Source organism: Solea solea, chromosome 3 (assembly GCF_958295425.1).
Source record: "Solea solea chromosome 3, fSolSol10.1, whole genome shotgun sequence".
Lineage (NCBI taxonomy): Eukaryota > Metazoa > Chordata > Actinopteri > Pleuronectiformes > Soleidae > Solea > Solea solea.
Window position 1 is genome coordinate 32,792,954 of NC_081136.1, and position 24,431 is coordinate 32,817,384.

The 24,431-nt window shown below is 41.9% G+C and overlaps 1 protein-coding gene across 1 annotated transcript in view; it reads left to right on the forward strand.

Moving 5' to 3' along the window:
• exoc4 (exocyst complex component 4) overlaps positions 1-23,866 on the forward strand; it is a 98,556-nt gene extending 74,690 nt beyond the window's left edge. Inside the window, exons 14-20 of the mRNA XM_058625566.1 lie at positions 71-207; positions 820-975; positions 2,542-2,720; positions 9,125-9,251; positions 11,368-11,546; positions 11,646-11,805; positions 21,895-23,866. Coding sequence (XP_058481549.1) covers positions 71-207; positions 820-975; positions 2,542-2,720; positions 9,125-9,251; positions 11,368-11,546; positions 11,646-11,805; positions 21,895-22,132 — 1,176 coding nt within the window. The 3' untranslated portion in view covers positions 22,133-23,866. The remainder of the gene's footprint in view (positions 1-70; positions 208-819; positions 976-2,541; positions 2,721-9,124; positions 9,252-11,367; positions 11,547-11,645; positions 11,806-21,894) is intronic.
• The last annotated feature ends 565 nt before the right edge of the window (positions 23,867-24,431 follow it).

The window sequence follows — 24,431 nt, forward strand, 5'->3', positions numbered from 1 at the left end:
TATTTTTAATTTCACAGTTTAAAAAAGCGTCATCAAACCAAACACTGAGTGTTCTGCTTTCTGCCTCTAGAGCACAGTGGTGGTGGAGAAGTCCATCCAGGATCTGATGAACCTGATGCAGGACCTGAGCTCCTATTCCAACCAGTTCCTCGAGATGGTGTGCGACAAGCTCAAGGAGTACAAGGAAATCTGCAACACAGCCTACAGGTAAAAGTGTAGTAGTTTTTCATAAACCCCCCCAAAAAATAACATCAGGAAACTTCATCTTTGATTACATTGGCGCTATGAGAGGTCACCCATCTGTGCTCCCCTGGGACCGTGTAACACCTGGCCAGGTAAAGCGAGGGCTAGGGAGTATGGTGAAAGGGGAAGGGAGGGAGTGATGAACGGGCCAGGAGATGCAGGAAAGAACTGACAGACTGCTGGGAGTCCATCTGGACTCTGTCACGGGTCAGCCTCACTCTCACTGGGGCTTACAACTAATAAAGACAAGCCTGGACGGAATGTTTGTGTTTGTGCGCTGTGTTAGTTTGTGCATTTCCACATGAATAAGTCTCTCACAGTCTCCCGTCTTTCTTTGTGTGCATGGATGTGAAACCCTTGAGTGTTCACGTCTCTTGTATAAAGTATTGGTATGCTGTTTATAGTAGAACCAATCAGTTTTTTTTCCTTGTTGGTGCTTAAAATGGATGACATTCATAATTAACTGTAACATTTAGGCATGAAAACACGTTAAGATGAGCGTATTTAACAGCAACAAACAAAACACTTGTGTTGTTGTTTTATAATCACATCATTTTGTCTCTCTGTGTCCCTCAGGAGTATCGTCCAGTGTGAGGAGAAGCTCACCATCAGTGCCTCTTGGTCCAAAGATGAAGACATCAGTCGCTTGCTTCAGTCTCTCCCAAACTGGGCAAACATGACCCAACCCAGACAGACGCGACAGAAGAGAGAAGATGAAGAGGACTTCACTCGGTACGCACACAAATACACACTGTACTGTATGTTCAGTAGGTGTTTGTAGAAACGCACCCGTGTCATCGTGTCTGCACATTTACAATTCTCTCATAAAGAATCAAAAGTCAAACAAACACAGTAACAGCACTAACTTATAACGACAGAGGTGGACGCCCTCATTTGGAATTGAGCAATCACGCAACTAATCCCTCGCTCCCATCATTGCTCTTTTATTCACATATTATTGAGCCCCAAATGCACTCACAAAATAAGTCACAATTGCTCTTTTAAACACCCTTTATCTTAAGGATGTGAGGAAACAATAGAAAACAAAATGGGGAAATATAAAGAGAGCTGTTGGAGGCAGAAAAGGGGGGGGTCAGTCTTATCGAAATTGCCTTTGAATGTGTGCACTCTTCAGGGAACACTGAAGCTCATTGGAGCGGAATGTTAAAGTAAATAAATAAATTGGTTATGTGGCCAAAGAAAGTCAATCTATTGTGTGCACTGTCTGCTTTTCTCCCACAAACACACACACACACACACACACACACACACACTGAGGGAGCAGTGAGATAGCAAGACGAAACCCATAAGGCTGTTTGATTTGAGAGCCAAAGATGTTTTCATCACTATGAAAGGGGGATTAGCTTCTGCATGACTGGCAACCCGGTCCTGTAATACAACCTAATTAATAAGCAATACATGCTCATGTGTGTGGGTGAGAATATTTAGTTTAGTTTGTATGTTTGCTGTTTCTTTCACGCGTCTGTTGAGAGGATTTTGATCTTGTGGGCATCCTGGTGACTCTGGAGGCCCCTCTTCACACCACCATGCCTTTGCAGCGATGGAATTTAGTCCTCGAACTTCCTAACCCACTGTCTTTCTTCCTCCTCAGTCTCGGTCTCACTTTACCTCCCCAAGCCCCAAGTGATCGTTAATACAATGCGAAAGAGGTTTTGATCTTGTTGTCTTTGTTTTTTTTCCACCGTGCACCCTGCAAATCTCTGCCTTCTGTTGGTTTGCTATTTCTGAATAATCCTCCGTCACCTGCTGTTTTTCCTCTCCTACGACTGTTGAGACACTTAAAACTCCAAACTTTAAATGTGGTGCCCATAAAATTGTCTTTGTAGCACGTCCACATTTTTTGTTCCTATACTCCACTCATTGCAAATCTACCCTCGGTCTGTCCGTCCAATTATCTCTCTCACATTAATGGTTTCCGTTTGCCTAATTTAGACATTTCCACAGAATTGTAAAGGTGTAAAATACCTAATTCTGCTCCTCTTCAAACATTTGCAAATTGATCCTTTTAGCCGTCCATTATATTTTAACTTTTGGAAACTGACTTCCATTACAGAGACCAGGCATTTTCAGTCCAACCTTCAAACCCATAATTTATTTCAGTGACATGACTCTGTGGGCTCATTACGAGCTAACTCGTTTGTTGTTGTTTTATCGCGGTCGTTTTGGTTGTAAGTTGTTTATTTGGCTGTTTTTTCTTTGCCAAAAGTATTTTAGTGTGTCTCCCAAGTGTATCTTAAATCTTAAATCTTTCACTTAACCTCTCTCTCTCTAATTCAGAGCGGCTTTTGCCAAGGAGTCAGAGGTGCTGACTGGGAACCTGGGCGACAAATTAATCCCACAGAATGAGATCCTCCGTGATGTCAGCGACCTGAAGGCTCTGGCCAACCTTCATGAGAGCATGGAGTGGCTCGCTGCGCGCCTCAAGACATTTTTCGCCAGCCTGCCTCATGCTTCCAGTAAGTAAAGGAAACATCATTTCGCGTGTGGGAACAGTTTCAAAATGTTGGTTAATGAAGAATATCTCCTCTTCGTGTTATCTTCCTCTCTCCTGAAAACACGTTTTTATTTATACCAGTCTCTGAGGTCGTTAGGCAGTTATTGATCAGAATGCTCTGCAGATTAAAACCCAGTGTCTTGTTGGTTTATGTGGGATTACACCAGGTTGCAGGACGTTTTCTCATCCCATTGCCGCAGTGGGTTGTGACAGCACTTCTTACCTGTGCCTCATTAAGTCCTTATTTGAATGTGTATTATCACACACACACACACACACAATCATTACTTTCTTCACTGGAGTTGTCACACTTTACACACAGACTCATTAAGGTCGGCTCTACCTCTGCAAGAGTGTGTGTGCACAAATGCCGTTCCTCATCAGGACCCTTAAAAGCATTTCATGCATTCCATGCTCTGTCATCACATTTGCATCCTTAATCAGTGATCAAATTGAGGTGTGTGTGTGTGTGTTTCCATATCACACATCATCTCGATGTAGATCCTGTTAATGACTTATCATTTGAGTAATGCTTTTCTCCTCGTTATCACATTGAGAGCATGTTTAATCTTCCTAAAAACAAATCCTGGTATCTTGTAATATGCCTCTTCAAGTCCATATCATTTTATTAGCATCTTGTGATAGCAATGGAGGAATTATGACACCCATTAATGGCTCCCCCTGTTGTTGATGTTTGTTGTAGCACTCTCTCTTGTTGTCAAACACATGCATATAAAACCTCTCTTAACCAGAATTTAGATATATGTATTCAACATTTAACTGAATGGGTCGTTCAGTAAGATTCAACACAGATTATTTATATAAAATGTGTATATTCCTGTTTTTCTACAGCTATTCACCTGTGTAACGGTTCTGTGACAGGACTATTGAGTAACTTAGCCACAGCTCTTGGTTCTCTGACAGAGTTCTTGTAAATTAGAGTGCTTCAACCTTGATCAGCCGTTGCCACGGCTCTTTAGCTCCAAACCTCTGATTGCTCATTGAACGTTTTTTTTTTTTTTTACCAGACAAGAAATAATTAAATGACAAATTTTTCAGTTATTATATTTGGACTTAACTTTGTCGCTATCTCTTCTCAAACTCCTCCCTCTCAATCTGACGGCAGCTTTCTTTGTCTATTCTTAGATAAGAATTCAATAAAGTACGAGCAGGGACGTGACATAATTACCATTAATTCAGCCACTTATCATGCAGGGACAGCCCCCGAATTGTTCAATATTTAGTGTTTGCTGAGCTGATGATGGGCTACGTGTGTTGGTTTGGATGTGGGTGTGTATGTGTGCGTGTACATAAGCATGCACTGTAAGATGGGACAAGGGTATGGCAGGGAAGAAGGACCAACCTTATCTTATCCACCAACCCCCCGCCTCACGTCTATGCGTCTATAAATTGGATTTTATATTACAGAAGCAGTCAGGTATGAACAACTCATTTTCCTCTGCCTTTTTTTTCTTCATTTCATTCCTCTTTCTTGCTTTCTAGTTTGATTCTTTCTTGGTATTTCTTTCTGTCATTCTTTCTTTACTCTCCTTAGGGTCCAGTAGCTTTAGTCTGCAGCTGGGTGATCTTTGCCGTGGACATGTGCTTTGACTTTCACTTTCCTGTGTGTTTTACTTCTTTTTGGTTGTGAAGTTACACATGGTGTTGTGTTCCTCATGACTCGCGCTCACTTTAAGCATCACAGAATTCATTTTTCGGGCAAATGAAAAGAAAACGCATGAGGAAAGTATAAATATAAGGCAAGGATAATGAGTAACATAAAGAAATATTAAACATTCACAACTTCTGTGAACAACAACAGATACAAGCACTTCCCCTTTTTTACATAATGTCTTTAAACTTAAAGTCAAACACTCAGTTTCAAACTTTTCATTTCAGTTACCATATTCTTACACACACCTGAATAACTTTTGGTCCACCTTTGGCTTTAAATACAGCATTGATTAGCCATGTTTTCAATTATGTTACATTATTTATTTTTGTATTGATGATGGAAGAATCAGGCCGCTGTCTCAAGTCCTCTAGCACATCCCAAAGATTCTGAATGGGGTAAAGGTCTGGACTCTGTGAAGGCCAACCTCGTGTCATGTCCAACCTGAATCAAGCCTCACACACAATTTGATTCAGGTAAATTCTGTCTGGACTGGATTATCAACTCAGAACATGCTGGAAGAACCTGGTCATTTAGTTTATTTTTGTTATAGACAGCTCACCGCATTCTTTTTGCCACATAATATTGTTGAACCTAGACTTGACCATCTGAAGGAACCCCAGATCGTAACACTGCCCCCTTAGGCTTGTTGAGTGGGCGCCAAGAAAAATATTATAGTATGTGGCTTTTTTGATGGGGGGCAGGGCAGTGTACTGTATATTATTCACACACACAAAGCACAGTTCAAATCCTAGCCCAGGTTTTGTCTCCATGAGGACTATTGGTCCTGACCAGGTCTGTGTTTATGCAATCACAAAGTAATAAATAAAATTACACACACACACACACACACACAGAGTTGCCAGAGGGAAAATGTCAGCATGACAGCTATTCTTTCCTGGCTGCTGCGTGCACGTATGTTTGAGATTTCTTTTAATTTACCACTGTGTCTGGCAGCTTAGTTGGATCTTAGCAACAATCTGTGCACTGTAGATCATGATGAGCGTGAAAGTTCTTCCTTGACTTTTCCTGTCTACTAACACTCATTGTGCATGTTTGCAAACGCATGTCAGAGACCTGGCCATCATTAGATGCATAGAAACGGGCCACCAATCTGTGCTGCAGGGTTTCAAGGTGATTATCATGGTCTGTCCACAGGAGAAAGCTCCTCTCACTTCTTTTGTTGCTCTGTTGCATGTCTGAGGGGCTTATTCAGATACACTTTCCTAACCTTGACTCCTTGTGTATGTAGGTCTTTACCCTTTAGCAGTGATTTTTCTTTCTTTCTTGACTCTGGTTAACAAGGGAAGTTGACTAACAACACACATTCATATTCACTGCAGGGGCCTGAGGGAGGAGCTGCAGTGGAGACCCTGGTGTTGTTTTTCTCTTTTCCACAGTTTGTCTTTTGGTTCATCCATCCTTTTTTTTGTGTCCAAAACACAGTATGTATTTTTATTCTCTCTCATTATAAGATTCCAATAAGCAATTTGGGGGTTTTCAGAAATCAAAATAATTTTTGCCTCGGTTTCCTCTCTTTCACATTCTCCCGCTTCCTCTCTGGACAGAAGTTCAGATCCCTGAGTGCAGATGTTCATCCTCTACCAGAGGCAGCAAAATAATTAATAACTCTTCCCCTCTCTTACTCAGAGAGTCATTTATGAATCATTCATCACTCGCCATCTTCTTTTCCATATTTCTTTGTTTCCTGCTGGGCTAGTACATGTTGTACTTTCTTAAACAAACCAGATGGCAGTTAGCAAATTTTCAGCCTCTATTGTCAGTCGCTCAAAAGCAAAATCAGACTGTCGTCGATGCTCTTAATAGCAAAGAAGGCAGAGAATGTTAAGATGTGGGTATGTGTGAATTCCATCACTGATCTCTCTTAATGTCTGCCACCCTCATCTTATGCAGATGGCAACAACAGACGTTTCTCTTAGATGGGATTTGAAAATAATTGGATAAGCGCACCACACACACACACACACAGTACATGCATTGCCCACACATGTGCATGAGAAGATACACAACATACACATCCCCGCATAGAATCATGCATACACAAAGGACCTAGAGATGGAAGTCATTTAGTCTAAGGAAAAAAGAAAGAAAGTTGTCAGTCAGGACCAATGAGTCGTCTCCTTTTGCCCGTCTGTCCCTGACTCTAATGGTGCCTCCCATGCTGCGACGCCTCCCTTGCACCATCAAAGCGGCACAAGCTGGGGGGGGAGAGCACAGGAATCTTTGTGTGTGTGTGTCTGAGCATTTTTTGGTGTGTGTGTGTTTGTGTCACGGACACCCCCTGGAGAGACCTCCAGCAGTGTGTGCCACAGCGAGACCCGTTTCTTTTTCTTTCTGCTGCCAGAGTGAATGAGTTTAATGCACATGAGAGGAAACAGAAGCCTTCGAGTCACTTTCACACACACACACGTCGCCTGTGCACGCACACACGTGCACACACACACACCTGAAGTAGAGCACTCCCAGAGGCAGTTCAAGTGAAGTGACGAAAAGAGCCCCCCCAAAAAACACCAACAAAATAGTATTTATCTTTCAAATATACTGTACATGTACCTTTTTTCTTTCTTTTATTCACAACAGTAGATATCACAGATTTGCGCTTCTGTTTGCAGTCAGTGTGCGGCTACTGTATATGCATCAAACACTTGTTGATGTCACTGCCACTCCTTTGATGCCAGTAGACATCAGTAATATCGTAGATCAGTGCTTTCATTTTTCCTCACTGAATATTTGAGGTGTAGAATTGTGTCGGTGCTGGTTTCTGTTACCCATTAATGATCTCATTTCTCGACCAGGGGGAATAAAAAAGCTGTCCAATCAGCTAAATCCAATCAGTTGATCAGTCATTTATTTCATTGTGCCACTCTCCCTTGAGATCATTGTTTTTTTTTTTTATGTTAAGGCCAATCTTGTTTGTTGTTCCTTGTGGCTCATTTAGCAGGATTAATAGTGATATTGCAAACCTTACAATCCAATCTGTGGTGCTCTGTTTTCTGCCAGTGGATGAAGAAGTCCCTAGTGTATAGTAGATATAGCAATATACAGTAGCACTGAGGTCAATTTCGACCAAACACAAAACTGACTGTCTTAGACTTGGCTGACATAACATAAAAAACATAAAAAAATAAAATAAAGTTCCCAAATGTTCAAAAATTGACTGATTGTAATTAAATGTTGTGCACTGTAACGCTTAATTATCTCAGAACTGATGCCATCGTGGTGTTTCTGTTTGTGCAAACAATGAAACTGATTAAACAGACGAGAGGGAGGCTCGACGAGCTACTTCAAATTCTTTTGCCAGAAGGCAGAGCCTTAACTTTAACTGTCAATCTATGTTCACACTTTGGGGAGTGACTGAAAAACCAAGAACACGAAATACTACAAGCGTCCGCAGTGGGTTTTCTCCATCTCGTTGCTTATAAATAAGGTAAAGAACTTGGACATTTTCAAAAGCCGCCACCGCTGCTCCTCCACATTGAAAAGGCGGTCGTTCAAAAGTCTGATCATGGTGTGCTGTCTCATCCGAGCAGCTGTCGTCTCCCAGCCATGGTTATGTTTGCCTTATTAATTAAATGTCAATGATAAATACCTCACTGATGTTTGCCTCAACCAATGGTTTCTCATCTTATCGGGGGTTTATTTAAGGTTACTGTAATGTGGGCGGAAGATCGGATTATTCATTTATTCATTCCTCATCTGACACTTTAGCCAATCCCAGCTGACATGAGGGCGAAAGGCGGGGTACAACCTGGAAAGGTCCATCACAGGGCCACATATAGAGACTCACTCTCACATCGACAGACAATTTAGAATATCCAGTTTGCCTAATCCCCAAATCTGCAATGTTTTTGGTAGTCGTTTGGTCCATAAAATGTCAGAAAATGTTGAAATTTGCCGAAACCCAAATGTTGTCAAATGTCTTAATTTTTCCGCAAATTTAAATGATTAAAAATGTTATGATTTCTTTATGTTTGTAAGAAGAAAAAGTTGATTTGAACAGATTTGAACAGATGTGGCTGCTGGTAATCTGAATTAGGACATTAGGACTTAATTAAGACATGCTGCCACTCAATCCGTGTATGTTTTTTGAGGGCCTGAAGCCTGCCTGCATGTGTGACCTTCGGAAGGGCAGGAAGAGTAACTGGGGAGCTGGCTTTGACTGCGGCACATTGATCGTGGACCCCCTCACTCTTAGCACGCATACACACACACACACACACACACACACACACACACACTAACTCGCCTCATTGACCAAATAGACTTACATATGAGTGACGGGGCCAATTTCTCTCCTTTTCCTCCACTTGCTAATTTATGGCCATTGATCTACACCTGGCTGAATTTATATACACTCATCATGCTCTCTGGTTTTCTCTCTCTCTAACACACACACATACACAGACCAACAGAGGTGTTTTGTATGGTTTACAATGCAGCGCACTGACACATACTCCTGCTGTCTCAGCACAAGTGACGAGTAGAAAGTACAAGAACATGCTGAAGGACTCAGGAAGTGTGTGAAGTTGAACTGATGGCTTTGTGTGTGTGTGTGTGTGCTATACAAACACTGGTGTTGGTCTAATAATTTCAGAGTTAAGTATTCTGGGGTTTGCTCAAGGACACTTTAGTAGTATCCATACGTTGAAACATTGTCTGTTGTGTCCGTTCAGGTGCATCTCAGTGCTCGGCGGAGAGTGAACGCAGCAGGGAGCAGATTCTCCAGAGCCTGAGTGATCTGTCTAGGAGTTTCCAGGACATCGCAGACCGCTGTCTCCTGGCATTGCACCTGGAGGTCAGGTAGGCATAGAGAAACTCGCTAAACAGAATTAAAAGTTGGGATATATAATGTTTAGGCACTGAACAACTGCACTTTGAATGTTTTACCCCTAATGTTGAAATGATTTTAAGAACATGATAATTATAGATATTGACTGCTTGTTAATCATGGTAAAACTTTTTGACCATATTGTCCAGACCTACTTCACAGAAAAACGGATACTATAAACATTGATTTGCATTGGTTAGTATTGTTTGATCTATTGATAGATGTTTTCCAGGTTTGTAAAATCAGTGCATGAATTTTACTCGTTTTTTGAAACACAATTTAATTCAAATGCAGGTTGTTAGATTTGATGTAATGTTGAATCATAGGCATAGGACATATAGGCATGAGACTAGTGGAGCCAGAAATTGAACCCACCACCTTCGATTCGAAAGGCGACTCACTCTACCACTGAGCTACCGTCACCCACAATCTCAATTATTGAATCTCTGTTACAGGTTAAGTCAGTGCACAAGTCAGGGAGATTTTTATTGTGTCTTAAATGTGTGATGTCGGTGTCAATAACTATAGTACATTAATTTACCCCCCACCCCCCACCCCCCCACAACCACTAATAGTCATCATTCCCCTCCCATTCCCTTCTATCCCTCCATGTACCGCTATTTCCCTGAAGACTATTGTGTGGCTTATGCAATATTGTTTATGATTTCAGTTGAAAACCCTCCCCGAGGCTGATGTCTAGCTATATGCTACGCTCCATTGACTCTCCCCATCTACTGAATTTCCCCTGATAGTGCTACCAGCTAAATGAAGCCATGAGGAAGAAAGCAGGAAAGGGAGGATGGAAGAGAAGGATGAGGGACGAGTGCGGAGGTTACACTGGGTAGGGAGGGGGTTAAAGAAGTGAGATACAGTATCTAAATGGGAGAAATGATTGAATAGAGAGGAAAGGAAGTGAGACTGAGGCATTTGAAGATGCGGTGTAGTTGTTGGCTATGCCTTAAGGGGAATAGACACTCACCCATATCGTTTGAAACCGTTCTGCTCAGGGGTCTGTGATTATGGACTTAAGAGAGTATTGACTCAAGTCTAAGCAGAAATGAGCCATCTGTGTCCATGAATGACCTCAGAGTGAGATGTAGGTGTTAAATGAACAATAAGAAGAAGCGTGTTGTTGAGAGTCATCCCCTTTACCCATTAGAGTTATTAAAGTAGTGTCAAAGCTGCACAGTAGCTGGCAATCATAGACAAAATAGGAGCTGGTTATTAACCTTTGTTAATAACCGGCTACTAGTGTATGTCACTCAAAAAAAATCGCAAGTCCCCAAAAGTAGCTATTAAGTTGTTAGAGAGAACACAAGCCTCCACCAACACTAAAGTGCGGATCTATATCTGAGCCTGATTTGATTTACATAATGCGTTCAGTGTTATTTCATGTGAAATCCACAACAATTATGAAAAAGACCTCGTCTGAGAGTGAAGAAAAATCTGTCTGTATCCACCCCCACAATCAGATCAAATCCAAACAGGGCTGCTTCTTGGCTCATCCCCGACCCTCCCACCAAAGTTTCAAACAAATTCAAGAAAAATTGGTTCTGTAGTTTTCTGTCACTTTCCACTTTAGCTTTTAACATAATGAAATGTGCCAAATGTGGAAGCTTCTTTTGAGTTGTACAGTATATTTAGCACGGAGCTCTACAGGTTGCCCTTAACTAATCAGATTTCTTGGCTAAATGTTATCCAGCTGTTACGTCGTGGTAGCTGAGTAAGAGGATCTAAGTGCTCTAAACATAATCATTTGTGAAGAAATTATATGTGTTACGACCGGGTAATGCTGAGTAGTGAGAACACTTAGTGCCCACTAAAGTGTAAGCGCAGAAAATTATATACTTCTCTCTTTTTCTTTTTCTCTGTCTCTCTTTCTCTCATACACACTCTTCATGTGGATCCTCTCTTTCTTTTCCTTATTGTCCCCATGTTTTTGAGAGACAGTACAGTATGGGCAATATAGAAAAAAAAACTAATATCAACAGGTGTGTGTATATATACTTTTTTTCCAAACATCCAATTGACCTCTATCTCTTTATTCCCCCCCCCCCCACTTTGCTTCTCTTGCTCGTTTCACTCCAGGGTACATTGTTTCCATTACCTGATCCCCCTCACCAAGCAAGGTAATTACGCGATTGTGGCAAATGTGGAGAGCATGGACTACGACCCACTGGTGGTCAAACTGAACAAGGACATCTCGGCCATAGAGGAGGCCATGGGAGCTGCTCTGCTGCAGCACAAGTTCCAGTACATTTTTGAAGGTCAGTGTAGGCCTGGACTGAACCGATTGAACCACATTTTCAAAGTAGAATTAGAGTTTGATCTGTACAATCATTATTTTACCATTTTCTTTTTTTTAGGCCTGGGTCACCTGATCTCCTGTATTCTAATCAACGGGGCCCAGTACTTTAAGAGGATCAGTGAGTCGGGTATCAAGAAGATGTGCCGAAACATCTTTGTTCTTCAGCAGAACCTCACCAACATCACCATGTCGAGGGAGGCTGACCTCGACTTCGCCAGGTCAGACTCTTTCCCACATTTCACACAGGTTCCAGACACCATTTGTACAACTTATTGGTCCAATTGGGTTGTCACAAACATTAAGTAACAGACTTTTGGCTTGCTTAGGTCATTTTTTAACAGATTTTTCAGATTTATTCAAAGTGGATGTAAAGCCAGGCTGTGCTTATACTGCCCTCTGCTGGTCCACACTGTCATCACTTCAGATAATCTGATGCACTTCTTTGCTGTGTCCAATTTCAAATGGATATTGAAATTTAGCATAAAAGGTGACAGCCCTAGTGTATTATGACCCCATCAAATAGGAAAAGGTCAATACATATTCAGTCTGATGTATTGGATCACCACAGCATAGCCACACCTGTGTAGACACACACACACACACACAAAGCTGCACGATGTCCTCAAGTTCCGACAGCAACTATGTCAATGCGAGCAGCAGACAGATGGTCAAACAGATTGTCACCCACGCTGTGTGTCTGAGTGCACGCGGTTGTTGGTGTTTATTCCTTATTCATACATTTATATTTTGCGAGTCTACCTGCTGATGCCCAGTGCTGTCCAGCCCTGACAGGCATGAGGGAAAGCAGCGCTCAGATATCTTTGTGAGCAAGATGAAGGGAGTGAGGAGGAGGAGGAGGAGAGGGAGGGAGCAGGAGGGTGTTAAAAAGAGAAGAAGACAGAAAGAGTAGGGGTGATTCATAGTATTCATGATTATTTTTCCCTCCCCCTTTGAGAATCTTGTGACCTTGACAGGGAGAGTATGTGAGAGGGTGGGTGATAGTGAAGAGATGGAGAAAGAAGGAAGGGCTTCGGGGGGGAAGGCAAACTGAAAAAACTTCAGTTAAAATTGAGTCATAGAAAAGACTTTCTTTCACAGAGAATGGACTTAGAGAAGGTGTCAGGGATAGAAGATGGTTTACTGTGTATGTGGAGGTGGCTGAAGTAAGATAAATATGCAGAAGAGACACAACACCTAGTTTGAAATACTATTTATACGTTTTGGCAACATTTTTGCAATTATGCAGTCTCTTTTGACCTTTTTTTTTTTTGACAAGTTGCCTTTTGTATATTAGTGTTTGAGGTCACGTCCCAGCAGTCCATTTAAAAGTAATAGGCTTTTCTAGCCTTTTTAATGCCATTCACATTTGGTATTTGTTGTTGTAAAATGCATCTTCCCGCGCCTGCAATGTTGTCATGCTTTGTCGTCACGTTAATTAGCCTCTTCTTACAGCTCTTGGCATCTTTTTCGAGCGCATGTGTCTATGGTGTTGTTTAAAGCATAGCAGTCGTTTGCAATGTACTGGTCGTTGAAGCAGGGTTCTTACTCCCGGGCGAAAACAAAGCAGAAGTTGACTGAAATGACCTGAACTGTACTGGATATGGAGAACCATTGATTAGCATGTTATCTCTACCCACTGTCAACTTTGATTATGGAGAAGTGGCCGTGATGGCTTTTCTGTCTTTTCTCTCCTTCCTCCCACTCTCTCTGATTACGAGGCGTGGGTGGTGTGGAGGTGTTGATTGGGAATTGCAGGGCATGTTGTTTATACATTCATGGCTTTTTGGATTGGCCGGCCTCCGGCTTTCGAGGCTCTTGCAATACGCTTGCGTGCACACACACGTGCACTGGGCGACACACACACACACACACAAACACACACGTGCGATATGTATCCCTTGTTCTCAGCCATGCACAGACACTCAGCCAAGCCAATCAGCATTTTGAAATCACCATATTTATGTCAAGAGCATGAATATGCATAACTCCCACCTGCCAGTGCAACTAACAATACAACAATAACAAACTGTATGGTGTGGTACAGCGATGATGAAAGGCACTTAGAGGCTATATGTAATATTTTTCAAGATTCTACATATACATTATATGCAGCCGTGAACAATATTTTGATTTGATTTGGAATTTAAAAGTTGTGTTTTTTCGAACATGTGCACAAAACAAGACAGACAAAAAACAAATCATATTTCAGTCTTAAATAAAGGTATTTTGTTTGTGTTGAGGACATGTCTGTAATGAAAAAGTAAATGGCAACTTTGTCTGACAAACTGAATCACTATTGAAAGATTCTTAAGCAGATTAGATATAGACACTGCCTGTAAATTTAGCAACGTCAACATGAAACTGTTTCTTGTTAAGATCCTGGGAAATCTAACACCGGCTAACTGGCAACGAAAGCAGCAAAGGAGGGGGAGACTGAGATCAGGGTATTTATCAGAATTATATTAGAACGTCTGGAAAAACAAGAGTCAAATGCAATGAAGAAAGGAAGTGATCGCAGCAGGTGGCCAACTTTGTAGAAAAGCAGCCGGTGCCTGTGTCTGTGTGTCCATGTACTTTTATATTCTAATATCCATGTGTATCGTGTTCCTCAGTCTTTTTGAGGATCACTTTGGGACACAGACTTTGTGGAATAAGGACATTTTGAAGAACACAAACACTTGGTTTTATGGTTATGTTGAGACTTAATTTTACCTAAGTGTCTGTTGTTGTCATTTAGTTGTGATAGTTGAGGTAATGGGGATGCGTTTTATACAGATGAGTGTCCTCACGACTATAGAAGGTCAGACACACGTGTGTGTTAGCTGTTTTTACTGCTTCTGTGTGCTTGTATGGAAAAGAGAGCGACCTGGTCAAGAGCGCAGTAATTACCATTGATCTGAGTTAAAACTAAAGAGAAGCCTTGTAACCAGCACTGCAGAAATCTCTCTCTCTCTCTCACACACGCACGCATGCTCATGGATGGTGGCACAGCATGGGAAAATAGTGCCATCTTGTGTTCAACTGTATTCACATACAGCATGATACAATGTGAATTGTTAGTGTTGGACAAGGTAGTTAACACCCAAATGTGTGTGTGTAAGTATCTCGATCATGGGTTTGGCAGCAATTTCAGTCCAAGGTTCGGGTCAAACTCACATAACTTAAGAACCTTAAACACTGCCACACAAGTTGACTTACACACACACATACCATCTGCTCCCAGACAGTATAAGGGCTCAGTCCCATTCTGTAGAGCACTGCACTGCAGTGTCTGTGTGTCACTCCAGTCATCACCTTTCATATCCCTGTCTCCATGTCTCTCTTTTCTTGATAGAGGCCGAGATGAGAGTAAGAAATAAGGTCGTTTGTGAGTCTTTTACCTTGTAAAGAAACAACAACAAAAAAACAAAGAGGCCCAGTAATATTTGTACGAAAACAAAGCACTTCAACTTTCAAAAACTTAAGTGTTGCCTGGCAACAGTCCATTTGAGCCTATGGAGGAACATTTTGATTCATTTTTGCTTGGCAACGGATTTAGTAAACTTAAAATAGAGATGTGTAATAAGTTTGTGTCACAAATTAAACGTGTTGTTTGCAGCATTACTTTAGTTACCTAATAGCTTTGACTGTTAAACTTAAAAAAGTCAGTTTTTAAGGTTGAATCTCTTTTTTTTCCACAGAACACATGATCAAACTAATATAACTTATATTTATTCAATAATAAATAATGATCACACTATTTATTATGGCACTTACTATTTGTCACTCCATGTTGATTACTCGTGTCCAGCTGTGACTTCTGTGTGAGTTCGCAATTTTGCTATCTCCAATTCTTAAAACAACGTTTGGTCACCGTTGTTACTTTTCTGTTGAATTCAAAGAGGATATAAGGCCCTCTGCAGGTCCTCACGCACGTGTTCTGCATAACATTGTGTGTACACATGAATGTGTTCCAGGAGTGTAATATGCAAATAGGCCATTGCAACACATACACACACACACACGTACAGTAACAAACACACACACTCAGTGGAGCGCTGAGCTGCTCGCTGACCCATGTAGGCAGGATGCAGTGCTGTCATCACGTCCCCGGCAAACTCGAAATGCCCTTAACCCATCACACCCACCTGTCTGCTACTGGAAAACACTGCAAACCTGCATGTGCAAATTGTATAAGATGCTTATGTGGTGTGTATTGTCCCAGAGTGTGCTACAGCACCAGCATCTGCGTGTCTCTCCAGTGAGCACACATTGGCACATAAACTGTCCTTGTTTTATGTATGTGTGTGTGTGCGTATGTGTGTGTGTGTGTATATGTGGAGGTGACAGGCTGGTGTGTCTACAGGGACTGTGGTAATAAGTACAGTCGACGGCCGTGTCAGAAGGTAGTGGGTGTCAACAGATAAAACTGTTTGTATTTAGGCCTGGCTTCAATACACTGTCACTGCGCTCGGCTTCTGTCTCCCTTCCTGTCACCTTGAGTCTCTCTCTTTATCTCTTCTTTTTTTTCATTTTTCCTCTTCCTATCTTTTTTCTCTCTCTCGTTTGCTGCATCCAATCACCTGCACCGCCTTTGCTGTACTGTGAGTCTCTCTCCTCTTCGTCTTTTAGCCCCTCCCGTCCCTTGTCTCTGCTCCAGGCTCTCTCTCTCTCTCTGTGTGTGTGTGTGTGTTGTCTCTGCTGATGAAGCCTGTCCGTGTGTGTGTGTGTGTGTGTGTGTTTGTTTATGTGTTTATTTGTGCACTTCACAGCTTGATGACACTGGTCTTTGCTGATGAAGCCAGACAGTGTATGTGTATGTGTGTGTCTTTGTATCGCCGTGTGTTTGTTGTGCATGGCACAGCATGATGGGACTAGTCTTTGCTGATGAAGCTTCAGTCTCAGAGTCTCTGCAGACCTTTCCTCATTACCAGAGGAGAGACAAATGCACTGCCCCGGAGAGCAGAGAGAGAGAGGGATGGAGAGGAGGAAGGGAAGAAGAGATGAGGCTGGTTAACTTTGTGTGTGAGAACAACATGCATCCATTATAACCATTTTCTATCTGCAGTACGCACTACAGTTTCACATTTATCAAAACCGTAAACATGTTAATCATTATATTACGTTAAAAACGTGTGGATTTTTGCAATTAACCAAAATCTCTGTTTAGTCAGATGTCTGTTGACTCAATGCAAACTTGACATTTAACCAAACGCAGACTTCTGGTGCAGAAAGAATATTTTTTTTAAATAAAGAGGGTAGAAAAAGATGATTCTTTCCTTGTTGTTACCGGTAACATCGATATCTGTGTAGCAACAAGCCTCAGCACCAGTTGTTTCCACCGACTCTCCCCTCTGCCTCCCCCCCTCCCACTAACTAATGCGTTGTTCCAAATGTGCTGACTGAGGCAGCCTATAATGGCCTTAATATTGTACACAGTGGAAATGAGGGGAAATTAATTGTGCTGATTCTTGTCTTTGTCTCGCTTTACCTTTTCTCTTTGTGTCTTCTCATCTTTCTCCTCACTCTACCCCTCTTTCTTCCACATTTCTCTCTCTCTCTCTCTTACAATAGAGCCGCTGACATACATATCCGTCTGTCCTATGTTGCGTCTACGCATCATAAATTTACTTAATATTCTTTGTATATGAGGAAAAGGAGGAGGCGGCTAATTAAAATTTAATAGAAATCATACCACGGAGGGATGCTTTCATACACACACACACACACACACTGATTACTAGAGCAGTTCTCACATGGATGGTAGTACTGGAGGAAGCAGGTGGAAATTAGTGCTAAAATTAAAATTGGTGAAATGAGTGTGTGGGGGGGCATAGAAGGAGGCTGATGAGGAGGATGTAAAGGATCGGGCAACAGAGACGAATCACTTAAGTATCATAGGGATTAAAAAAAAGAATGCTGGTTTTATTACTATCAGTATCTCTAACAGATAAGGAGTGTGCATGCGTGCGTGTGTGCGTGCGTCACTGGGGTTTCTCTCTTAACGGTGGGGTTCACAGATTTTAATCTTATTAACAGCCTTACCCTGTTTAGCAAATGGCTTTCCAACTGCTTGTGTAATGAACTGTTTGAAAGTGTTTTCAGCACACGCACACACACACACACGTATCACACAAGCACATGAATACACACACACGGTTACCCAGTGACACCTTACACACTCCTTTGGATCCAACCCCATCACTTTGAACTGAACAGAGCCGAGATTGCCAGCTGTTGCCATGACTCAGACACACACACACACAGATACTGACAGCCTTATGCAAAGTGTCTAGGATGCAGCCTCTCTGTTTTCTTATTATATGCTATAGAAAGGATAGCAAATTGCGTTGTGGATTTATTAACACTGTCGTCAGTTATAAATGAGCGTTCGTTGATCTGCGTTTAACAAATCCTGTGTGGGACTTTTTCCCAAATGCACTGCTGCCAAGTGAATTATGGCTGCTATTATACTGTAGTTAAGCCATGTTTTATTGCACTGATGAGGTATTTTTAATTTTCTCCCGCTGACTGCTGCTGCTGCTGCTGCTGCTGCTGCTGCTGCTGCTGCTGCTGCTGCTGCTGCTGCTGCTGCTGCGGCGGCGGCGGCTGCTGCTGCTGCATCAACAGATGTGTTCCAAAGCTTTCCTGCCACTTTTGCAGTTTTATCAGAGCGATTAGGGTTTGTGGGTGGGGGGGGGTTTGGACAGAAGAGAGTATCAGATAAAGTAGTCCCAGCCATGACTTCAGGCATGTTTGATGTTAATCGCTGCAACTGTTTAGAACAAAGCAGGTGCTTGTCAGTGGGGACCCCCAAAAATAACAACAATTTGATGAGAATCACATTAATGAGTAATTGCAATGATGCCAGATTTGGAGTTGGCTCAGTGCCTTTAGCTTTGGATTGGTTCAGTGCTATTCCTGCTGTATCCCTTTTGCCTGGGGCACCCATAGTCTCCTGACGTGTCCCTCGTGTTCATTTGAATTTACCACTGGATCAGAGGATGTCAGCTGAGGAGGAGATATTTAATCCCTCCTGAGGACGGATTGGAAGCACTCAAATCTGTGTATGATCAGATCGCCCAGAGCAGACAGTCCAGGACAGTTATTACCAGCTCTGAATGTGGTCTAATAACTTGAATAATTAATCAGTACACAGTAATTCCACTTCCAGTACTCTGAAATTGTTTAAATTGATTATTTATACACAGTAGCCACAGACTGCTCCAGCTCACACTGGACTGACAAACTCAAAAAACTGACAATTTGAACGTAAACAATCAAACAAATGCAGGATTTCAAGTACCTCACATGCAAAGTACTACACAGAGGTTAGGAGTCATTATGCCTCTTTAAAATATCAGAATGAAATAGTGCAATTTCTTCTGTAGTTTATTGCTCTGTTCAGAATCAAGTTTCCCTCCTCTGAGCTGAGAGGAGCGTCTGTTCAAAGCTCTCTTCCCTCAACAAAAGAAATGACTGTTTTTATGTGGTTATGTTCGTTTTTTCCCCTCCCATCAGATCATAAAGTATAACGAGGTGATTTTCCTCAAGCGTGCAGTTTATCACTAGGTGTAGAGAGGGATGTCATGGTGGGGCTGTTGAGCACACACTTTGCTGCGTTTCTGGAGTAAATTTGATGCATTTTTATCACACACACACACACACACACACTCTAAACAAACACATTCACAGACACCCACATTAACACTCTACCAGCTGGAAAGATAACTGCACACATACATGGCACGTTTCAGCATGAGATTACACCAAAAGTGCTTCTTTTCTTTTTTTTTTTTTTGCCTTGAAGGAGTAAACGAATGTGACCCTCATCAATATTGACTAGCTTTTTTTTTTTTTTTGATTAAATGAGCTTTGGGATGGAAAAATGAACAAGACCTTGGAGAGGAATTGAGAGCAGGATAAAGTGTGAGACAGAATGCAAATGCTCTGATAACCAAGGGCATTACTTGTCAGGGGAAGGCAAAAAAAAAGAAATATGCTGCTATTTGTCACTCACCTCTTTAGTCTGTTCTCTTTCTCTTTATCTCCATCTCATCCATTCCACCCCTTTATTACTCTTTCCAGGTTTGTCTTCCTCTGCGGTTGAATTTTGACAACGATGGCACATAAAACACCTTGAAACAGAAGCTCCCCGAGTGCTCATTAATGCCTCATTAGTGCTGGAAATGATCGTCTCAAGAAGAGAATGGGGTCTTGGATGGGTGGTAGAGCTACACAAATGAGACAAAAATATCTTTTTCACACCAAACTTTCTTTTTTCACTGCGTCATATCAGAGAGATTCATATCCGTTTACTGTCAACTTTCTCTGGCACAACTGGAGTGTTCAACCCCCTCTTTGTGGATCTTTTCATGAACGTCATAACAAGTTCACTTTTTCCTCTGTTGCTATCCTTCCTCTGTTGACATTTTCAAACAGGTGGGTTTTCTGTCTCAGTCACAACACCCCCCCCCCAGGCCTTTCTTCTGCCTAACAGTGTCAGTGTGACTATTATCTCTCGTGGCTGAGCTGAGCTGTGCTCACAAAACAGCATGAGGCATGGCTTATGACTGACTGGCATCTGCCCTTTCCAAGGTGGCCAGCTAATGCTGATTTTGCACTGTGGCTGGTTTGTCCATACAGGCTGCTGTAGAAAACCATAAAGCCAGTACATATAAAAGGCTTGTTTTAAGTCTATGAAAGCCAAACAAAGTTTATTTTGAAGCAATGGGTATTATGGATAGTATATTCAATGTCTGTCAATAAACCCTCGTTGAACTGCATTGTGTAGTATCATCAAGCAAGTTTCTTCATTATTGGACAGAAAAAAAAATATGTAGCTGACATCCAATCGTCAATTAATCTGTACGGCATGGATTAAATAAATAATCAGAAAAATGTAAAAAAAAAATAACAATGTACAGAGTGGCCAAAACATCTGTGTATATGTCATTATATGAATAAGATATGGACGTTTCCTGTGCAGGAACTAGGAATTGAGTGGAAGTCGATTTTTTTGGGCCCTTCTCTGGGATGTAGTACTTTGTGAAAGCACAGGAGCCTTTTGGGTAGAGCTTGCAGTGGTGGTCATATCTGATTGTGCTCCCGCTTTTTATTCCAGTCGATCAATCTCCACAACCGCTCGTAAAATCTCCCCGCATTAAAAATCCAGCAGTTCACCTGTTGGGATTTCTCTTTGTCACTAGAGCTCGTCTCTTTACAACAGCACGACTTTAATCTCCTTCATGTTTACCTTTTGCTGACGCTGTGTTGTTATAAACGCCGTTTTGCTGTTGATGACCTCGACTGTGGTGGCCCGTCATTAACTTTGTTAAATAACAATCCAGCTGGATCACTGGGATGTTCCTATAGGTTTTGGTCCAGACAAGAGAAACATCAAACATAGCTCATCATAACATAATATGTCATGCATAACCCCCACTGTATCTTCAGCTGCTGTGTAGAAGCATAACATTAGTGAATTTGAAATCTGTTGTAGTGAATGTCTGCCTCTTGCTGTTCTTCTCCGTCTATGAGAATATGGCTGCATTGCTGAAACACTGCCACACACACACACACAGATTCTCCAAGGTATTTAACCTGTTTTGCCCCCAAGCAAAGAATGATCATCTGCCCTGCATCCCAACACTCCTGTGCATCACCCTCCCGTCTCCTGGTTTTTTTTTTTTGTTCACTTAGGAATGTAAGTGTAAATTGTGTTTGTTGTGACATGTTTCACTTCCTCCCAAACTCCAAATGTATAGGCAAATATTGTGTTTACCTAAGTAAGTATTCTGTGAGGAAAGAAAGAAACCCAAATACACACAAACACACACAGAGAAAGAGCTTGTCAGCAGGTGGAAGTGTGTGTTATTTAGTCATTTTGTCTTTGTGCTCCTCCTTTTATCAGTATGGACTCAATAGTCCTTTTTAACAAACGTCCCACTGTGAGGGACCTTGTTAATGAGCTCAAGTATTACTGCTACACACATCGTTTCTTCTTTGTTTGGGCTCTGTCAGTGATGGTTCATTTGTAGCCACTGACTGTCTCCTCTCCACCCTGAGCTCCCTCCAGCAGCAGCAGGGTGATGTCCTTGAAGCCCTCTTTCAGAAAAGAAGCCTCAACAGCAGCTGCAGTTTGTTTTTTTGTGGTTCATTTTGTAGTTTATTCTGCACTGGGATAATGGAAAATGGAGCAATAATGAGTGTTTTTATTCTCTCTGTTCACCCTTTTCTTTGCTCTTACTTTCTCCTGTTATTCTCCTGATCTATAACGTCCTCTCACATGTTCTCTCTGTCTTCATTCCCCCTCTCCCTTCTTGCAGGCAGTACTATGAGATGCTGTACAACACTGCGGACGAGCTGCTGAACCTGGTGGTGGACCAGGGTGTCCGATACACAGAGCTGGAGTACATAAACGCCCTCTCTCTGCTCCACCGCAGCCAGACGGGCGTCGGGGACCTGAGCACCCAGAACACTCGGCTGCAGCGGCTGAAGGAGATCATCTGTGAGCAGGCCGCCATCAAACAGGCCACCAAGGACAAGAAGATCACCACGGTGTAATGATAACGCAGGTCAGGGGGTTCAGAGTTGGAGTGACAGTTCGCCTTCCAATCAAGTAACCTGCATTCTGCACGTAGACTGTACACAAAAATTGACGTAGTCTTCTGGTTTGTAAATCAAAAAAATCTCCATTTAAAGGGATTTGAATATTCTAGTTCTCACTTGAACGCCAGTAAGGATTTCATTGAGGAGGTAATGATCTCAGTCACTAGTTTCAGCTCTTGTGTTCCCATTCAGAGGAAAACAGACGGGTTAGCACAGCACATGATGAGTGGACACCAGTGTGACTGACAGCTGGTGTCATCCAATAGGTGCCTGGTTGTAGGTGACATCTGTGAATTTCCCCCCAAAATCTGTTCTGCAGCTGGAAGAATCCCAATACCTTGTCCACTTTTATGTACAGTGTATGGCTCTACATGTTTTTAATAGGATTACATTTGGTCAAGTCGTTCAGGGTTGCCAGAGAAACTCATTCTGGGAAATGGATGTTTGCTCTACACCGAGATCATGATGTGTGAAATCTGTGAAGTGTCTACTTCATTTCATCTTTCTTAATACTATAAGATAAAACGGCATAGTTGAGAGCTAACTTGAGGGAACTTTTTTTTTTCTTTTTAACTCTGGACCTTCAGATTATGGATGTGTAACATACTGTACGTGTATATACAGCAGTGACTCGTTGTAATCAGTGTACAAACGAAGGTAACCGCTGTCGTCACAACTCTTTTTCACAGTCCCCTGCTCACTGTGACAATGACTCCAGATAAAAAGGCGATTGTCTTGGACACTCACCCAAACTTAGGCCCTATCTCATCTCATTTTCCTATTAGATCTAAACTGCTGCTCTCAATTACACCTCCATGTCTCCTCTCCTGGCAGCCCCCGCGGGCCCACTGATTCTGTCTGCAATAACAGATGCCAGATTACACTGTCTGAATGAGGCCACATCTTCCGCCTGCTGCCAATTTGGGATAGTCCCCAAAGAGTTTCCTCGCTCGGAATTGTATTGTATCTATGGCTGTAACAAAATATGTTTATCTGTCTTTTTTTTATTGTTTGTGCGGTTTTGCTCCTAGTGTGGAAAGATGGTGAAAGCCAATTAACTTTTTTCTCCCTCTGTAATTAAGACATCGTTGCTGATTTCCCTCTGTAAAAACAGGAGGGGAAGTGTATTTTGGTCACAGTAACACCGACGTAGAATGACTTTGCAGTTTTTGCATCAAGATGTGTGTGTGTTGAGTCAAACCATCTCATCAGTCAAACTCTTATGCCCACTACATGTGCTTTAGTCTTTAAAAGGGAACTGAACATATAGAAGCTCAAGAGGCGATCGCAAATCATTCAACCCCTACTGCAACACTCCCTGTTTTTAGTTCATTAACTTTGGAAAGAAGTACTTAACGAGAGCAGGAGAGGGAAATGGGAGTCTTGTCAATACAGCAGGTCCAGCTCTGGTCTCCCTAAAGCTCACACAGCAATCCATCATAATGACACATGGGCGGGGATCGATGGGAGAACAGCAATGAAGCTGCTGAGGGTGTTCGCCTACCACTCTGAAATGTACATATTGTGCGAAAGTCTCAAATCTGCTCGTTCAGCTGTTCAACTTCACAGCTACTTTTCTAATGTCATTCAAGGAGAACTTTAATGTAATGTTAACTGGGTGTGTTGTGTCACACAAATACAATTACGAGTCCAGAAAGCGTACGGTGAGTCTGAAGCACTTCTGCTGTGCCCACCAAAAAAAGGAATCATGGTTTAATTTTTATGTTTGTTTTTTTTAATTTTACTTTAATTATGCACGTTTGTTTTTGAATCATTAATTTCTTTAAGTTAACTTGCACTGCAAGGCTTCAACAGCATCTTTCTTGTTCCTCTGGGTGTGGAGAGTCATCAGATAAAATGCTCTGAAATGTTTTCCTCTCTAAATCAAGCACATGTGATTTGCCACTGCATACACTAATACACAAAGAAATAAATAACCGTCCGATCTCTGACTTGTTTATTTTGTGTGTCTTGTGGAGTGTTTTCTTCTTGTGTATGGCTGCAGAACAGTCAGGTTTTCCATTAGGTGAAGACGTACAATAGTACGACCAAGGTAAGCAGCAGAAGAAGAAGAAGACCACACCGGGTGCTACTCCTTCCATTTTAATTAGTGTACCTATTAAAGTGAATGGTGAGTGTAATGGAAATTTCTGTTCTCATGAGACAATGCTTGTGAAACTGTTTGAACCTTCTTTCACTGTGCAGTCTTGTGCAGATATCTCTCTTGTTTTTCTTCTCTTTTTTTATCTGCATC